This window comes from Electrona antarctica, assembly GCF_951216825.1.
Source record: "Electrona antarctica genome assembly, chromosome: 6".
Taxonomy (NCBI): Eukaryota; Metazoa; Chordata; class Actinopteri; order Myctophiformes; family Myctophidae; genus Electrona; species Electrona antarctica.
Genome location: NC_136811.1, coordinates 14836617 through 14850239, shown reverse-complemented (window position 1 = coordinate 14850239; position 13623 = coordinate 14836617). Strand labels below are relative to the sequence as shown.

The 13623-nt window shown below is 44.6% G+C and overlaps 1 protein-coding gene across 1 annotated transcript in view; it reads right to left on the bottom strand.

Moving 5' to 3' along the window:
* The window catches only part of LOC306924967 (epithelial discoidin domain-containing receptor 1-like), a gene marked incomplete at its 5' end in the record, with an annotated part of 32394 nt that overhangs the window by 17804 nt on the left and 967 nt on the right, over positions 1-13623 (bottom strand). Inside the window, 2 exons of the mRNA XM_079503646.1 lie at positions 407-656; positions 11236-11422. Coding sequence (XP_079359772.1) covers positions 407-656; positions 11236-11422 — 437 coding nt within the window. The remainder of the gene's footprint in view (positions 1-406; positions 657-11235; positions 11423-13623) is intronic.

The following is a 13623-nucleotide window of genomic DNA, read 5'->3' as shown; positions in this document are numbered from 1 at the left end:
TGAGCAACATATCCTCAGGTTAATTAAAAAAACATCCACAACATAATCCCTTGCCTCGTCGGCCGTTCTGGTCTGGTGGGGATAATTAGTAATAACCGATATATTATTTGTTTGGGGGCGACGATAGCCAAGTGGTTTAGGTATGTGCCACGTAGGCTCCAACTGCCTGACAGCAAAACCGCAAAACCTTTGCTGCATGTCATTCCAGAACGTGATTGTTTTAAACCTTTGCCCTGCCTCTTCTCTCTTGTGCAGTGTCTATTTCTAGGTAGCACCTAGATAAAAGGCTCCTTGTTTCAGGCAACCACAGAGTGAAACCTCAAGCCACATTCTGAAACACAAACATCTCCCTCCCCCACAGTTCCTCCTCCTCCACAGCCTCCACAGCCTCCTACGTTCAGCCTACCAGAGAAGAAGGAGATCTCGCTGATGAGGAGCCAGCGGTCGGCAAAGAAGAACTTGCAGCAGAGGATCTTGGCGGGGCGGCCCCCCAGCGGCAGGGAGATGGGCCTCGACGACGGGTCCTTGAGGTCCCCCAGGGGGACGACCAGCGAGAGCGCTGGAGACGACCACGGCTGCAGGAGCTCTGGCTTGAACTGGCACTCCACTTTGCTGAAGACACGCACGCCCTGTGTGTGCCTGTTGTTGCTGTGCACCTGCGGGGGGGGTGGGGGGGGTGGGGGAGGGGAGGGGGGGAATACCAGATATTATATATATATATACACCAGAGGTGGTCAGGAGGAGGAAGTTGGGAATGTTGGAAATCAAGCTGCATAAGTAATTATAAATATGGTCTTCATTTTTGTGTTTTTCCTCCTGTGTTTTTATATTTGAAATAAAAGACAGATGTGAAGTTGAAAGACATAAAAGGTGATTAGAAAAGTACAGGACTTTTGGGTTTGCCCTCCTTTTAGAGCAGCAGTTTTTTATATTTCAAATAAAGAAAGAAATGAGGCGATTTGAAAGGTTCATAGTTTCATCGTTTCTCTTTTTGCGTTGAATGTGAACACAAACAGAGTGAAGTCAAAAGGGCGTTGGGTCTTTAGCATAGAGCTTGGTGCCTATAATGAATAACATTGACAGAGATTTGTGCATAGTTGTCTGTACTCTGTAGCACTCATAGTTAACCCATTTTGGGCGGGCACCCCTTTTGGTGTTTTATAATTTAGCTATTGATAAATAGCAGATCTACAAGCTCATAGCATATGAGCTTGTAGATCTGCTATTTTTGAAAAATCGTGAAAATATTTATTTCAGAAAACTGGAGGATTTAGAAGATTTTTTTTTAATTTCGAGGTCAGGCCTAAATGGGTTAAATCACCTTGCTGTGCACCTGCACTAATAAACATTGTTTGGATTCAAGGATTCAACATGATATTGTCACTAGGGTTGTCCCGATCGGATCGGGTGATCGGAAATCGGCTCAGATCTTGTCCCAAACATCAGGCAAATTGGTACACAGTCTCTCTAGAGCCATTCAACGAAACGGGTCTTTCAGATATTTCAGCCACCATCCTGATTGGCTAAAATCGGCATCCAAAGTTCGCAGGAGTGCTCCGTTTCGAACAAAATCATGAACACATTGTGTGATTTCCGTAAAATTTGGCACGCACATTCCCACTAGGCCGAGGAAGGAATGCCACTTGAATATTTCAACTCAGCCTCATGGATTAGTGTTTTTACCTCTAACTGCACGGATCTGTGTACAACTTTGTACACTCCCTAGACCTAGAGGCCAAGGAAAAACCTTTGCCTGACATTTTTTCTCTTTATAGCGCCACCAGGAGGCCGACATAGTCATGTGATCAAGACTGGTTTGTTTGATTTCTCATAATCCATCCTGATTGGCTATGATTGGCTTCTAAAGTTTTCAGGAGTAGCCCACTTTGTACCCGTTTTGTACAAATCGCCACAACTACTCAACGCAGCGTCCGATTGCGGTGAATCTGTGCATGCATATTCCCATTAGGCTGAGGAAGAAATGCCACTTGACAGTTTTCAAATCAGCCTCATGGTGGCGCTACAACAGGCCAAGACGCATTAATTTATATTACTCCTAAACATTTTGCCAAACATCACACACACTCCTATCCTCCTGGAGGAGACCTGTGCCCAGAAGGGCACTTTTTCTAGTTTTGCTATGATTCCATGCTTTCATAGAAAGAAAAGAAAATCACACCCTGTGAACTGAGTGGTGCAACTCCCCTCTATTGGTTCTCTGTATCGTTCCAATTTGAATCGTTCCAATTTCTTCTCTGTATCGTTCCAATTTCTTCTCTGTATTGTTCCAATTTCAGTTCCTATTAGTTCTCTGTATCGTTCCAATTTGTATCGTTCCAATTTCTTCTCTGTATCGTTCCAATTTCAATTCCTATTGGTTCTAACACGATCTCTCTCTCTCTCTGTTTCTGGCACAACAGCGCCACTTTTGGTGCTCATTGGTACTGGTCACACACACATAGTCACACACAAACAAACATAGTTGAACACGGACATTGCTAGTTGAACACGGACATTGCTGTTCCTTGGAGTGGTTGCACCACTCAAAAAAACACAATGACAGTAATTCTAATAAAAGTATAGTCACATTTTGCCTTTCAATAATTGAAAGGCAACACAACGGACTACACTAGAGTGACATACAATATATAAAAATATAAAGATCGGATCGGGAAAGATCGGTATGTCTCAAAACCGAATCGGATCGGGAGCAAAAGAAACGTGATCGGGACATCCCTAAAATTGTCACACTATTTGTATTCTTTATTTGTCTTAAAATGTTATTTTTTTTAAGCCTTAAATTACTTTTTATGCCTTAACCCATTTTGGGCGGGAACCCCTTTTGGTGTTAGCATTATGTTATGCTTTAGCTATTGAAAAATAGCTTGAAAAATAGCTCATAGCGCGCCACCGAGTGGCGCGCTACGAGCTTGTAGGTCTGCTATTTTTGAAAAATCGAAGAACGACTGACATAGAAACATAGCTTTTTCTGAAAACTGTCAGGATGTAGAAGACATTTTTAGAATCTGATCTCAGGTCAAAATGGGTTAAGTAAAGAACTTTGAATTAAAGTTTTGTCTGAAATGTGCTACACAAATAACCTTGCCCTGTATACATTCCACAGAGATTCTGCAAACAGATGCCAGTGTCAGATAACACTGGAAATGATGAAATGTCATCATGCAGTGTTTTCCCCGATCCATTCAGGCCCGTTGCCCGTTTCAAGTTTGGATGGCTCCCTAAACCTGTGCATTTTCCACTCATGCATAATGCAATGTGGGCTACTCCGTCCAAACTGCTTCCAACAACCTAATCCTCTGGCTTCAATCAAAACGCTTCAGGGTTACGCTGTAGAAGCTCAGACCACCTTTCCCAGATGGGCCAATTGTTTGATCGGCAACCACGTTTGGCTGGGCTGTGCTCACCTTCTCCAAGTCTAACCTAACCAAACTAGAAAGGTAAATGCCCCAGGGTTCAGTTCAAGCACACCAAGCCAGGCAGGTGTGTTCAGTCTGATAAGATTCATCCTCTGCCACAACGTAGAGGCAGTGTGATGGAAACACAGCAACACTGCTCGTTGTAATTCACGGCTACACACACTGAAAACACTAAGCATAGTACGCACAAGGTAATGATTGGGACTCACAGCTGGGGGTGCATACTTAGTTTAGACTAGTCATTGGTTAGACATGGGTTAAGGTTAGGTTTAGGTGTGCTGCCCCGTGGGAGGTTAGGGTGAGGGTTGGAGATAGGTTGTAGTTGTAGGACTAATGACTGGTCTAACCAATGACTAGTCTAAACCAAGTACTGTCTAAACTAAGTACTGCACCCCACAGCTGTACATAATACAATTTGGACATACTTGAACATACCGCTGATATGTTAAGACACTGAACCCCTAATTGCTCCTGATGTGCTGGTTGGTGCCTTGCATGGTTTCCGCCGCCATCGGTGTATGAATGTGTGTGTGAATGGGTGAATGTAATGCACAATCTATGTAAAAAGCGCCTTGGATGAAGATGTTCAATACTGCTAAATTCACTCCTGCAGCGATATTCTGCTCCCATGTTCTGAGAGTTCAGTGCATTGTCTATGGTGAGGAGTGACCGCCGCTTTCCTCACTACAGCAGCAGGCGGAGCCGGGCAGAAAACGGAGAGGCAACGTTGAGAAAAGCTCAACTTTGCCGCCGCTGTGCAGCGAGACAGAGCAGCAGCCAACCAGAAGCGCACTGTGGTCTGAAATAGCCGTGGACTAGAAGTACGAAGGAGATAAATAGACTATTGTATGGAAGTACTGAATATTTATTAAACAAGAAATGATTACATAGTAATATTTGTCAGGTGAAAGAATCGATGTCTCCGTTGTGTTCCTGTCCCCCCCCCCCCCCCCTGTCCCCCCATATTAGTATTGTTATTATTTTAGTAACGTGTATGTTTCTGTGTCACAACCTCGCGGCCGTTGTTTGCGTTCGTTTCCGATGTTCTGTGCGTGGTTCAATGACTGTGTTTTGTTGTCGCTTTCCTGCTGTCCAGCTCATAACATTAGCAGCATGTTGTCACTTCGAGGCTGCCGCTGCTGTCGTACAGCTTGCTCACTGCGGTGCGGAGTGCGGAAATCAGCCCTTTCGCGGTGCGTGTGGCATAGCTTAGGAGGCAGGCAACCATACTACACTCCCATTGACTTATGCAGCGTGTGTGGCAGCCAATCAGGACTAGGCATTCAGTATGACTAGGGTGTCGATCTTGTCGTCTACATTTCATGAGCTTTCATTAGTCAGGTTTCATCCAGGAAATAAAACGTCTGGGTTTCCGAGGCTAGGTTTCACCTGACAAAAAACATGTTACACTAGCAGTTGTAGATGTTTTTACATCTATAGATTGTCTAGAAACAAGCTGCCAGAGGGGAGCACCGAGAGTCTGTATTTCTCCTCCCTGCCTGGGAGCTCTCCTACCGGGCACAGCTACTGGCTTTGAGCCACCCGAAACAGCAGAGCCCATCATGGCGGACCACAACTTCCTTATTTATGTGGGTGTCACTCGGACAAGCTGATTTAGCGGAAAATGGCAGCCACGGCTGGTCTGAATGCAGCGTTAGGGTTGAGCTCAAGGGCTCTTTCGCAAAACATTGTGGGAAAGTCTGAATTGATTGGATTAATGTCAAATGAATAACACATTCTCATCCTGTTGCTTGTAATTGCTGTGGCATGACTGTGGGCTGGGTGGGCAGTACTACGAATGAGGAGAATTTGCATGGAAGAGGGGGAGGCCGCAAAGGTTGAGACAGAGTAAGGAAGAAGAATGAGGGATGAAGTGATAATGAGGATGAAGAAGAGAGGAGAGGAAAGGAGAGGAGAGGAGAGAGCAATACATCATTCCTGTTTATACAAGCAGGGTACGAGAGAGAGAGAGAGAGAGAGAGAGAGAGAGAGAGAGAGAGAGAGAGAGAGAGAGAGAGAGAGAGCATCCCATAAAAGTCCTTGTAATGTACGAGGCATCGGTGTGACTATACACAACGAGAGGAGGATGAAGGTTGTGGGCGGGAAGAGGAATGGATAGACGAGCAGGGAGACGGGGAAGAGAGGAACGGGGAGGAAGATGAATGGCTTACGTAACATGCATTTGAGGCATCCGCATTTATCAGGAGGTGGAGATTGACAAAAGGCAGTCCTGATTAAACAAACAGCGGAACCTGCGCCTCATTAAAGTTCTCCTTATATTATATACACCGTATCTTTCCTGTCTTTCAGCGTGAAGCGTTTAGAGGCTGCAAAGCTTAGCAGGAGCGCTAAAAATAACTGCCGAGCAGAGCTACAGCGCACACAACTCAACCACCACCATGTATTCATCCGTTGGCTTGTTCTGCACTAGTCGCTGATGTTTCCTGAGCAGGGAACAAAGACCCAATAAAGTTGAGTTGTTGCAGCCTATACCCAACATCCATTTTTTACCGCCATGTATATATTGTGAGGCTGCTACAGTGCATTTGTTTCCGCAAGTTTAATTGCACATAATATTTATTATAGGCCATTATATCAGTGTGGCAAGAGGACAGCATGAGAAAGTCATATAAATAAAGTGATATACTCTATACTGTGTGTGTGTGTGTGTGTGTGTGTGTGTGTGTATGTGTGTGTGTGTGTGTGTGCGCGCGCGTGTGTGTGTGTGTGTTGCAGGGAGATATAGCGTAAATGTAAGCGGATGGAGGAGCGGGCAACCAGATGGAGCACATAGTGACCAAAGCAAAAGGTCGAAATGGGAGCCGTGAGAGGCAGAAAAGGAGTTAAGGTGGGAATTATCACGGAGATGGGTGGAACTGGTAGAATTAGCAGCCATGTGTGCTCACTCTGCTGCAGGGCGAACAACTATAAATGAAAGAGACAGGAGGAGGTGGACGGGAAACGGGTGGGCGGAATAATAATGATAGTGGTGGGTGGTATATAGAGGAAACAATAGCGCTCGCTCCTTCCCTTTCTAGGACTGCAGGTATAAGCGTGTGTGTGTGTGTGTGTGTGTGTGTGTGTGTGTGTGTGTGTGTGTGTGTGTGTGTGCATGCGTATGTTTGCTTGCGTGAGTGTGTGTTTGCATGCATTGTTCATCAATGTCGTCTGGAAAACTTGTACTTTTCAGGGAATAGACAAGAGAACCTACAGTATGTTCCAATGCCAATGGGGGAAACAATGCATAAAAATGGATAAACATTTACAAAATACAGAGAGAGTCATTCCTAGGTAAACATTTTCAAAAACCGAAGGAAAAAAATAGAGCATTCGTTTATGTGAAAAAACAAAATTAAATATGGACAGCTATGCGATTTGACATGAATGGCATGAATGTGAGTGATAGAGGGAGAAGAGTAAAGGTAACGTTGCACTGGTAACGCGACAAAAACTAAATCAACCAGGTGCTCGATGGAGGTGCAAAAAAACTTTTCTTAATATTTTTTTGATCTGGTGCTGCAAGGATCAGTGGGACTGGAATACTAAAGAAAAGACAGCGATCCGAGCACTCAAAAGGTTAAAAAATCACACCTGTGTGAACTGAGTGGTGTAAGGTCTTATATAGATTGATCAGCTGTGGTCTGACGTAATGTCTGACGTAATGAAATCACACCCGTGTGAACTGGGTGACCATAGCAACCATGCTCATTTTTTGGTATGAACAGACAGACAGACTAACAGACAGACACGTAAACTAACAAAGCCAGTTGTAGGAGTGGTTTACACCACTCAAAAATGAGGAGAGGGTAAGTATCATACTGTACTTGCCCTGATGAAGACATGTTGGCTTATTTTAAATAAAGTACATTTATTTTGATCCACCCTCTCCTCATTTTTTAACCTTTTGAGTGCTCGGATCGCCACCTTTTCTTTAGTATTGCACTGGTAACATTTGTAGTCGTATAGTAGGAGTCTTTGTTCTAACTTTCGCTGCGATACCCTTTCTTTATGATGGAAAGTCGTTTCCTTCATTGGGTGCTGTGTTTGTTTGTTCCTTCCCTATAAGTGTGCTGATAAACGGCTGTGCCGAACGCTTCATTCTGGGAACCGGTCGCAAGTAGATAAGTCTTCTTCCTGCACAAGAAGCATTTCTGCCTTCCATAATCCCATCTATCCATTGATTAGACTGTGCCTTCCATTTATTCGACTTGTTCCGTGTTCCTTTCTGCTCTATTGTCTCTTTCCCCATTCTAACTTCCTTATATTCAGTATAAATGGTGAAATAATTTGCGCAACTGTTTTATCATTCACTCCTCTTACAAGTTGACTCTGAATCCGATTCTGATCGAGGGCGTCTCCAGAGAGAATACACAGCCATCGTCTTCTCTACGACTTGCAGCACCGTCTTTGCGGTCTATATTCTACTCTTTTTTTCCACTTTGTTAACAAACTTTAATTCACCGTCATTCAAAATACCCTCTTGTGTTCCTCCTTGTGTTGCGGCTTACGAGCCAGTTGTAACACTGGGGTTTAAATAGCAGAGAGGGCCGGTTGTGTTGTGGGCTGTAAAGGCTCCACTGTCATTAAGCTGACAATAGCTGCAGGACCGAGCTCACTAACACAAGCCACATGTGGACTAGCATGCACACATTAAGACAGATCACGCACGCACGCACGCATACAGCATGCACGATCATGTACATCATGTACATGTATGCATGCAAGCATAAAATATGTAATGTGTATAAACATACACTTACATACATTTGGAACACAGACAGACACCAAGAGAACAGCTGTGCCAGATGTTGGAGTTGACATATAACCACTTCTATCTGACAGGAGATACAGGCGAGAGGAGATAGAGTAAGCCTGTGTGCGTGCGTGCGTGTGCGTGCGTGCGTGTGTGCGTGCGTGCGTGTGTGCGTGTGTGCGTGCGTGCGTGCATAGAGGGCAGTAAGAGGTTGTGGGTTCTTTAATAAGTCTGCTAGAGCCTGGGTAACCCACTACTCCTCCAGGGAGTACACAGTGACCTGCACAGCGCTGGAACAGGGCAGAACATTGCACTGCCCTATAGCTTCAGTTTATTTAACCACAAATCCCTCTGACCTCCACAGTGACTTTCCAGCACTTACTTCCTACACGCTTTTTGTCTCCCGTGTACGAATGCTTCAAACAGCACTGAACAAACAAACCTCAAAGGAATGACCGGAAAGGCAGATTTAGCAGAGTTTGTATACAGAATATCGCCGCTGTCGCACAGAAAACTTTTGAGGATGTTTAGTCACTCTTGTTAATACTTTCATTGATTAAAAATGTATAAAACCCATAGACATACTTATCAACTTTTAACCAGGTGTCCTTATTTTAGGCATGATATTAAAGAGAAAAAAAAAGAAAAGGCTGATCTACAATCTGGTAGATTGGCTATTATGAATTAATTATGAAGAAAAGACACAAAAATATGTAGTTTTTTTCCGGACAGCGACAGTATACAGCAGTGTTGTTCCGGGAACTGCATGTACTGTACCCTAGTACAGTAGGGTCTCCCTTTCTGTGCCTCAGCTTGCCTACTAATCCGTCTTAAGCATAGGCTGTACAATGAACGGACAAAGGGAGCCCCATTGGTTTATACAGACCGTTTTGAAGCCACTTATTTGGCGAATTGAAATCCGTCATCTTTGAACTTCTGGTCCCGAAATGAAACCGGAAACGACTGCTATTGACTGCAACCGCAGCGAGGGCGGGGCCTTCACTCGGTAGAAGCCACAGAAACATACCCTACTTTATCATTGAGCTAACTCGAGAAACTAATGGGAGACCTCATTTACCAAACGCATAATCTGATCACTATTATCATCAAGGGTAATTAACACGAGGTCCTTATGTTGAATAGGTCTACAGTACAAACACCTGTAATAACAAGGTACAAGTATCGTAGGCAGTTGAAATAATGTGTCTCCTTGTAAAGGAAATCTCACCAGAAACGCATGCTCAGACACAATTCATGTGCTTGTGAAAAAAGTGTAAGCCTTTCACTGCCATGGGGTTAAAACTAAAGGACCCACTTGGGAGAGAGATTAGAGGCAAGTTAAGGAACAATATCAACAGCCAATAGAGTGTAGAGTGACTGCAATTATCAAGCAATAGCAGTTATTACGGTACATGCTATTCTAGCTATTCAAAAAGCTTTCCAACCAATCATAACTGATTACAATTATTACCGAAGCGAAGGCAATTAAAATGAGTCCCGTGTGGCAATCTATGCTTACGCACGCACTATATTACAGTCAAGTCTTTTGAGAGACAAGAGCTCAAAGGTCAGGTTTCTCCTTGGGAGCTACAGTAGATTAGAGGCAGGTTTAGGGATGCCAGACCTGCAGAGACAAGAGCCAGAGTGAGGTTCAGGTTCCTTGCCCTGAATTTTCTTGATCGTACGTATTTGTGTGTGCGTGTGCGTGTGCGTGTGTGCGTGCGTGCGTGCGTGCGTGCGTGCAAGTGACGTATCCGTTCTGCCAGGACCAGCATAAGGGCACATGTCAGCCAAGATTAGTGTGAGAAAAGCGTTAGGGGGAAAAGGCAGGAAAAACAGGATAAAGTTTGGGAATAACACAGAGGCACAGGAAGGTTATCTGGAACCATTGTAACCACTTCAGCCCTTACTTAGAGCGCCTTACTTTCGTAACCCTGGTTCTCTGACAATACTTTATAGTTGGTCAAGCGATTTGTCGCGCGGCGGGAATAGCCGATTTTACAAGCTCACAATACGTCACGCTGAGACGCGTCGCACTGAGAAGCGTGTAGATATGCTATTTATTTTTAAATGTTCGCCTCTAACTGACATGCCAAAAAATGAAACGCCAGGGTTTAAGTACTAGCTGTGAAATGCTGAGGATGAAATAAAGACAATGAGCAGCACAGAGGAAAACAAAGCTGGCAGAAGGCAGCCGATAGCTTGGCTGCAGCGTTGCATGATTATAATTTTATTTTGCATAAAGGACTGCTGGGAAATCTAGGAGCATGTTTAGGGACGCTGGAAGGTGGAACCCATTCAAAACCTCAATAAAGACACTTGAGGCCTGTCAAATATTACGCATCACTTGAAAATGAAATGTGACTGAATTAATTGGCTGCAGAATAAGGGTATGTACTGTATGTAGACGGTGCGGGCTGTCTCCCACGCCCTAAACCAACATTCCACGGTCGTCTCCGATGAGACGACCCGGGCGTGATTCAAACTGCGTTCTCTCGCGTTAATAATCTATCTGTGTTGCTTCACATGCTAACCCCAGAAACCACACGGATGCACAAACAGGCTGTGATGCAACTTAGTGGCATGCCGAGCGCCCTTGGAGAGCACAGATGCAGAGTCCCGGGGAAAAACAACGGCAAATGAAAAAAACAATTAAATGGTTTGGGGAACGAGAGAGATTCCAGACAGAATGGCCGCTGGCCTCACCACATGGAGACGGATGGAGGAGAAGATATCACAGCTATTGTTAAGAGAGACCGCTGAACAAGCCCAACTTTGTCAGCCATGTCAACTTTGTCAGGTCATTGCAAGGTCTGTTGGCACTACTTCAGTGAAAGGCATCAATTTCTGTTTTGTTTCTGTCCAATGTACTGATAATGGAGACACAAAAACATATTGATCTTTTGGGACAAAGACCTCTCTCTCTCTCACGCACATGCGCATGCACACGCACACGTACACGCACACACACAAAGACTAGCATGTATAAACTTGCTCTCTATCATAAATGTACACCCCTCTCTCTCTCTCTCTCTCTTGCTTTACCTGCATGGTGTGAAAGACACGTGTCCTTTCAAAGTGGAACTCGATGTCCACGCTGCCTTGCCCGAGGGCTTCCCGGCTCCAGCCCAGGTAGTCGTACCCGGGCCAGACCCTCAACTCCGTGGTCTGTGTGAAGTCATCTCCTCCCAGGACCCCGTCACACAGCTGTCCCAGGCCTCCAAACTGCGTCCTGAACATATTAAGAGATGAATATGGGTGAATAGAACACATACGACATACCGCCGGGCAGAAACCTCGGAACTCCATATTCTTTCCGTAAATTAATGTTCTATATTTGATCATACTGCAGCGTCGGACAAAAGAAGAAAAATCACACCCGTGTGAAGTGAGGGGCGCTCTCATCATCATAGATCATCTCATTCCGGCCAAACACAATTTGCGTCCTCACTTTTGTCTTCAGCGTTTGTGTTTACACAAACACTCAAAACTGGCCATCCATTGCCAATGGCATTCAATGTTTGTGTTAGGACAATGTTTGTGTTTTACACAAACCCTCAAAGCTGGACATAGGAGGGGCAGGGGCATCAAAAATAGCAGGTCTACAAGCTCGAAAGGCACCTTTGCTACATTTGAATTGGAATGCTGAAAAGGATTTGTTTTTGGACATGGTCAGTTTCAGCTTCTAAATATGACTCTGTATAATAATGACTCTGATTAGTCAAAAAAAATGTGCTTAACAGCTTTTTGGTCAGGGGTCTCTGGCGCCGCCCCAGAAGGGGCACAGGGGTGTAGAATAGCTAAAATTATTGAAAATGTTTGGACATTTCCACCTATAATGACATGCCCAAAATAGGAGTGCCAGGTTTAAAGTGTTTAATCTGTGGAGCGTAATAGAGGCTGCCATGTTTTTCACCGGCACAGGTTTCACAGATATATTTTTTTAAATAATACATCAGAAAATCCTTATATTACATGCCCAATAGTTACATTTCACAATATCAGAATTAAATGAAAACTGAGGAGTGTGTACCTCTAGCTAGGAGGTAGCTAGTCATTGGCCACTACTAGTTCGCTAACTTCTGCAGCAGCCTGGGACTCAAGCAACTGCAGTTTGCAGTTTTTCTCATGTCCTACTTTGTTTGTTTTTTTGCAAGTATGCCCTTTTTGAAGAAAACCTCTTCAGATATATCGTAGCGTTGCATAAAAGCCACTATACCCTTGAGGGCTGAGGCCATTCTTTATTGTTATTATGGGTACTCTGGTGGTGCCAGCAGAGCTTGATTGTGACTTTACTGTAACACCGCTGTGCCCATGAGGAGCACAGTAAACTATTCCATCGCTCACTGCGATACTGTTTCTATAACATGGAATTGTCTATAAGCTGAGTATGCAAGAACATACAAACAGTGCAAGGCTGCAAGCTGCTGTACACACGGTTTGTTGACTATGACATTCACTGGAGCACATGCATCAACATACTAAGACAGCAAACTAAGCAAACAAACGCGTGCACGCACACACACACAAGTGCAGGAACATACAATAAATGTCCTCCTTTCTCTCTCTTTCTTTTTTCAGATTCCACATGTATTTGTCTTTCCCTAGACAAATACTTACATATTTTACAGATAAAGTAACACAACAGGGACTCCAAATGGGTCCCCCCCCCAGAGTACACAATACACACACACGCACGCACACGCACGCACACGCACACACGTACACACACGCGCGCACACACACACACACACACACACATGCACGCACACAAAGACATACATCTGGGTTGCGTCTAAAAGCGTTAGCTCACCGGCTAACAAAACATTTCAGGCCCATTAAGCAGACCCCATGTGAGTATGCCCCCCCCCCCCCCCCCCCCCCCCCCCCCCCCCCACATACACAAACCTCTCCAACCTGCCTTTATCCCCCTCTCCCTGGACAATATGGCCAGGAAACCAAGCATAACTCCCTTGACGAATGATAAAAATTCCTGTTTCATTGTTTTGGGACACTGAAACAAACTTGGAGGGGGATAATTTCGTTGGCTATGGGAGGCGTCCTGCTTCAGCACTAACAGATGTATTCATAAGAGGAACAGCACTGTGTCTGTGATCGGCAGAATTTCAATCAAGTCCACAAAATGTTTTCCCTGCCAGAGGGAGTGCCCTGTCATGCATAAATGATTGCCAACAAGCAGCGTTGCGATATGCAAAAACCAAGACATTTCCGTAGATTTCCATGAAAACACAAAGGACGCTGTCACTGACAGGGTCAGCGGCTGACGGTGGGACATAGTAATGGGACGTCCCTCAGACAAAATGTACATACTTTTTTTTTTTTTTTGGTTTTCGCCATATTTTGTATGGAGGGACAGACAGTAGGCTGACATGAAATGGGGAGAGAGATGGGGGGAAGACATGCAGTAAAGGC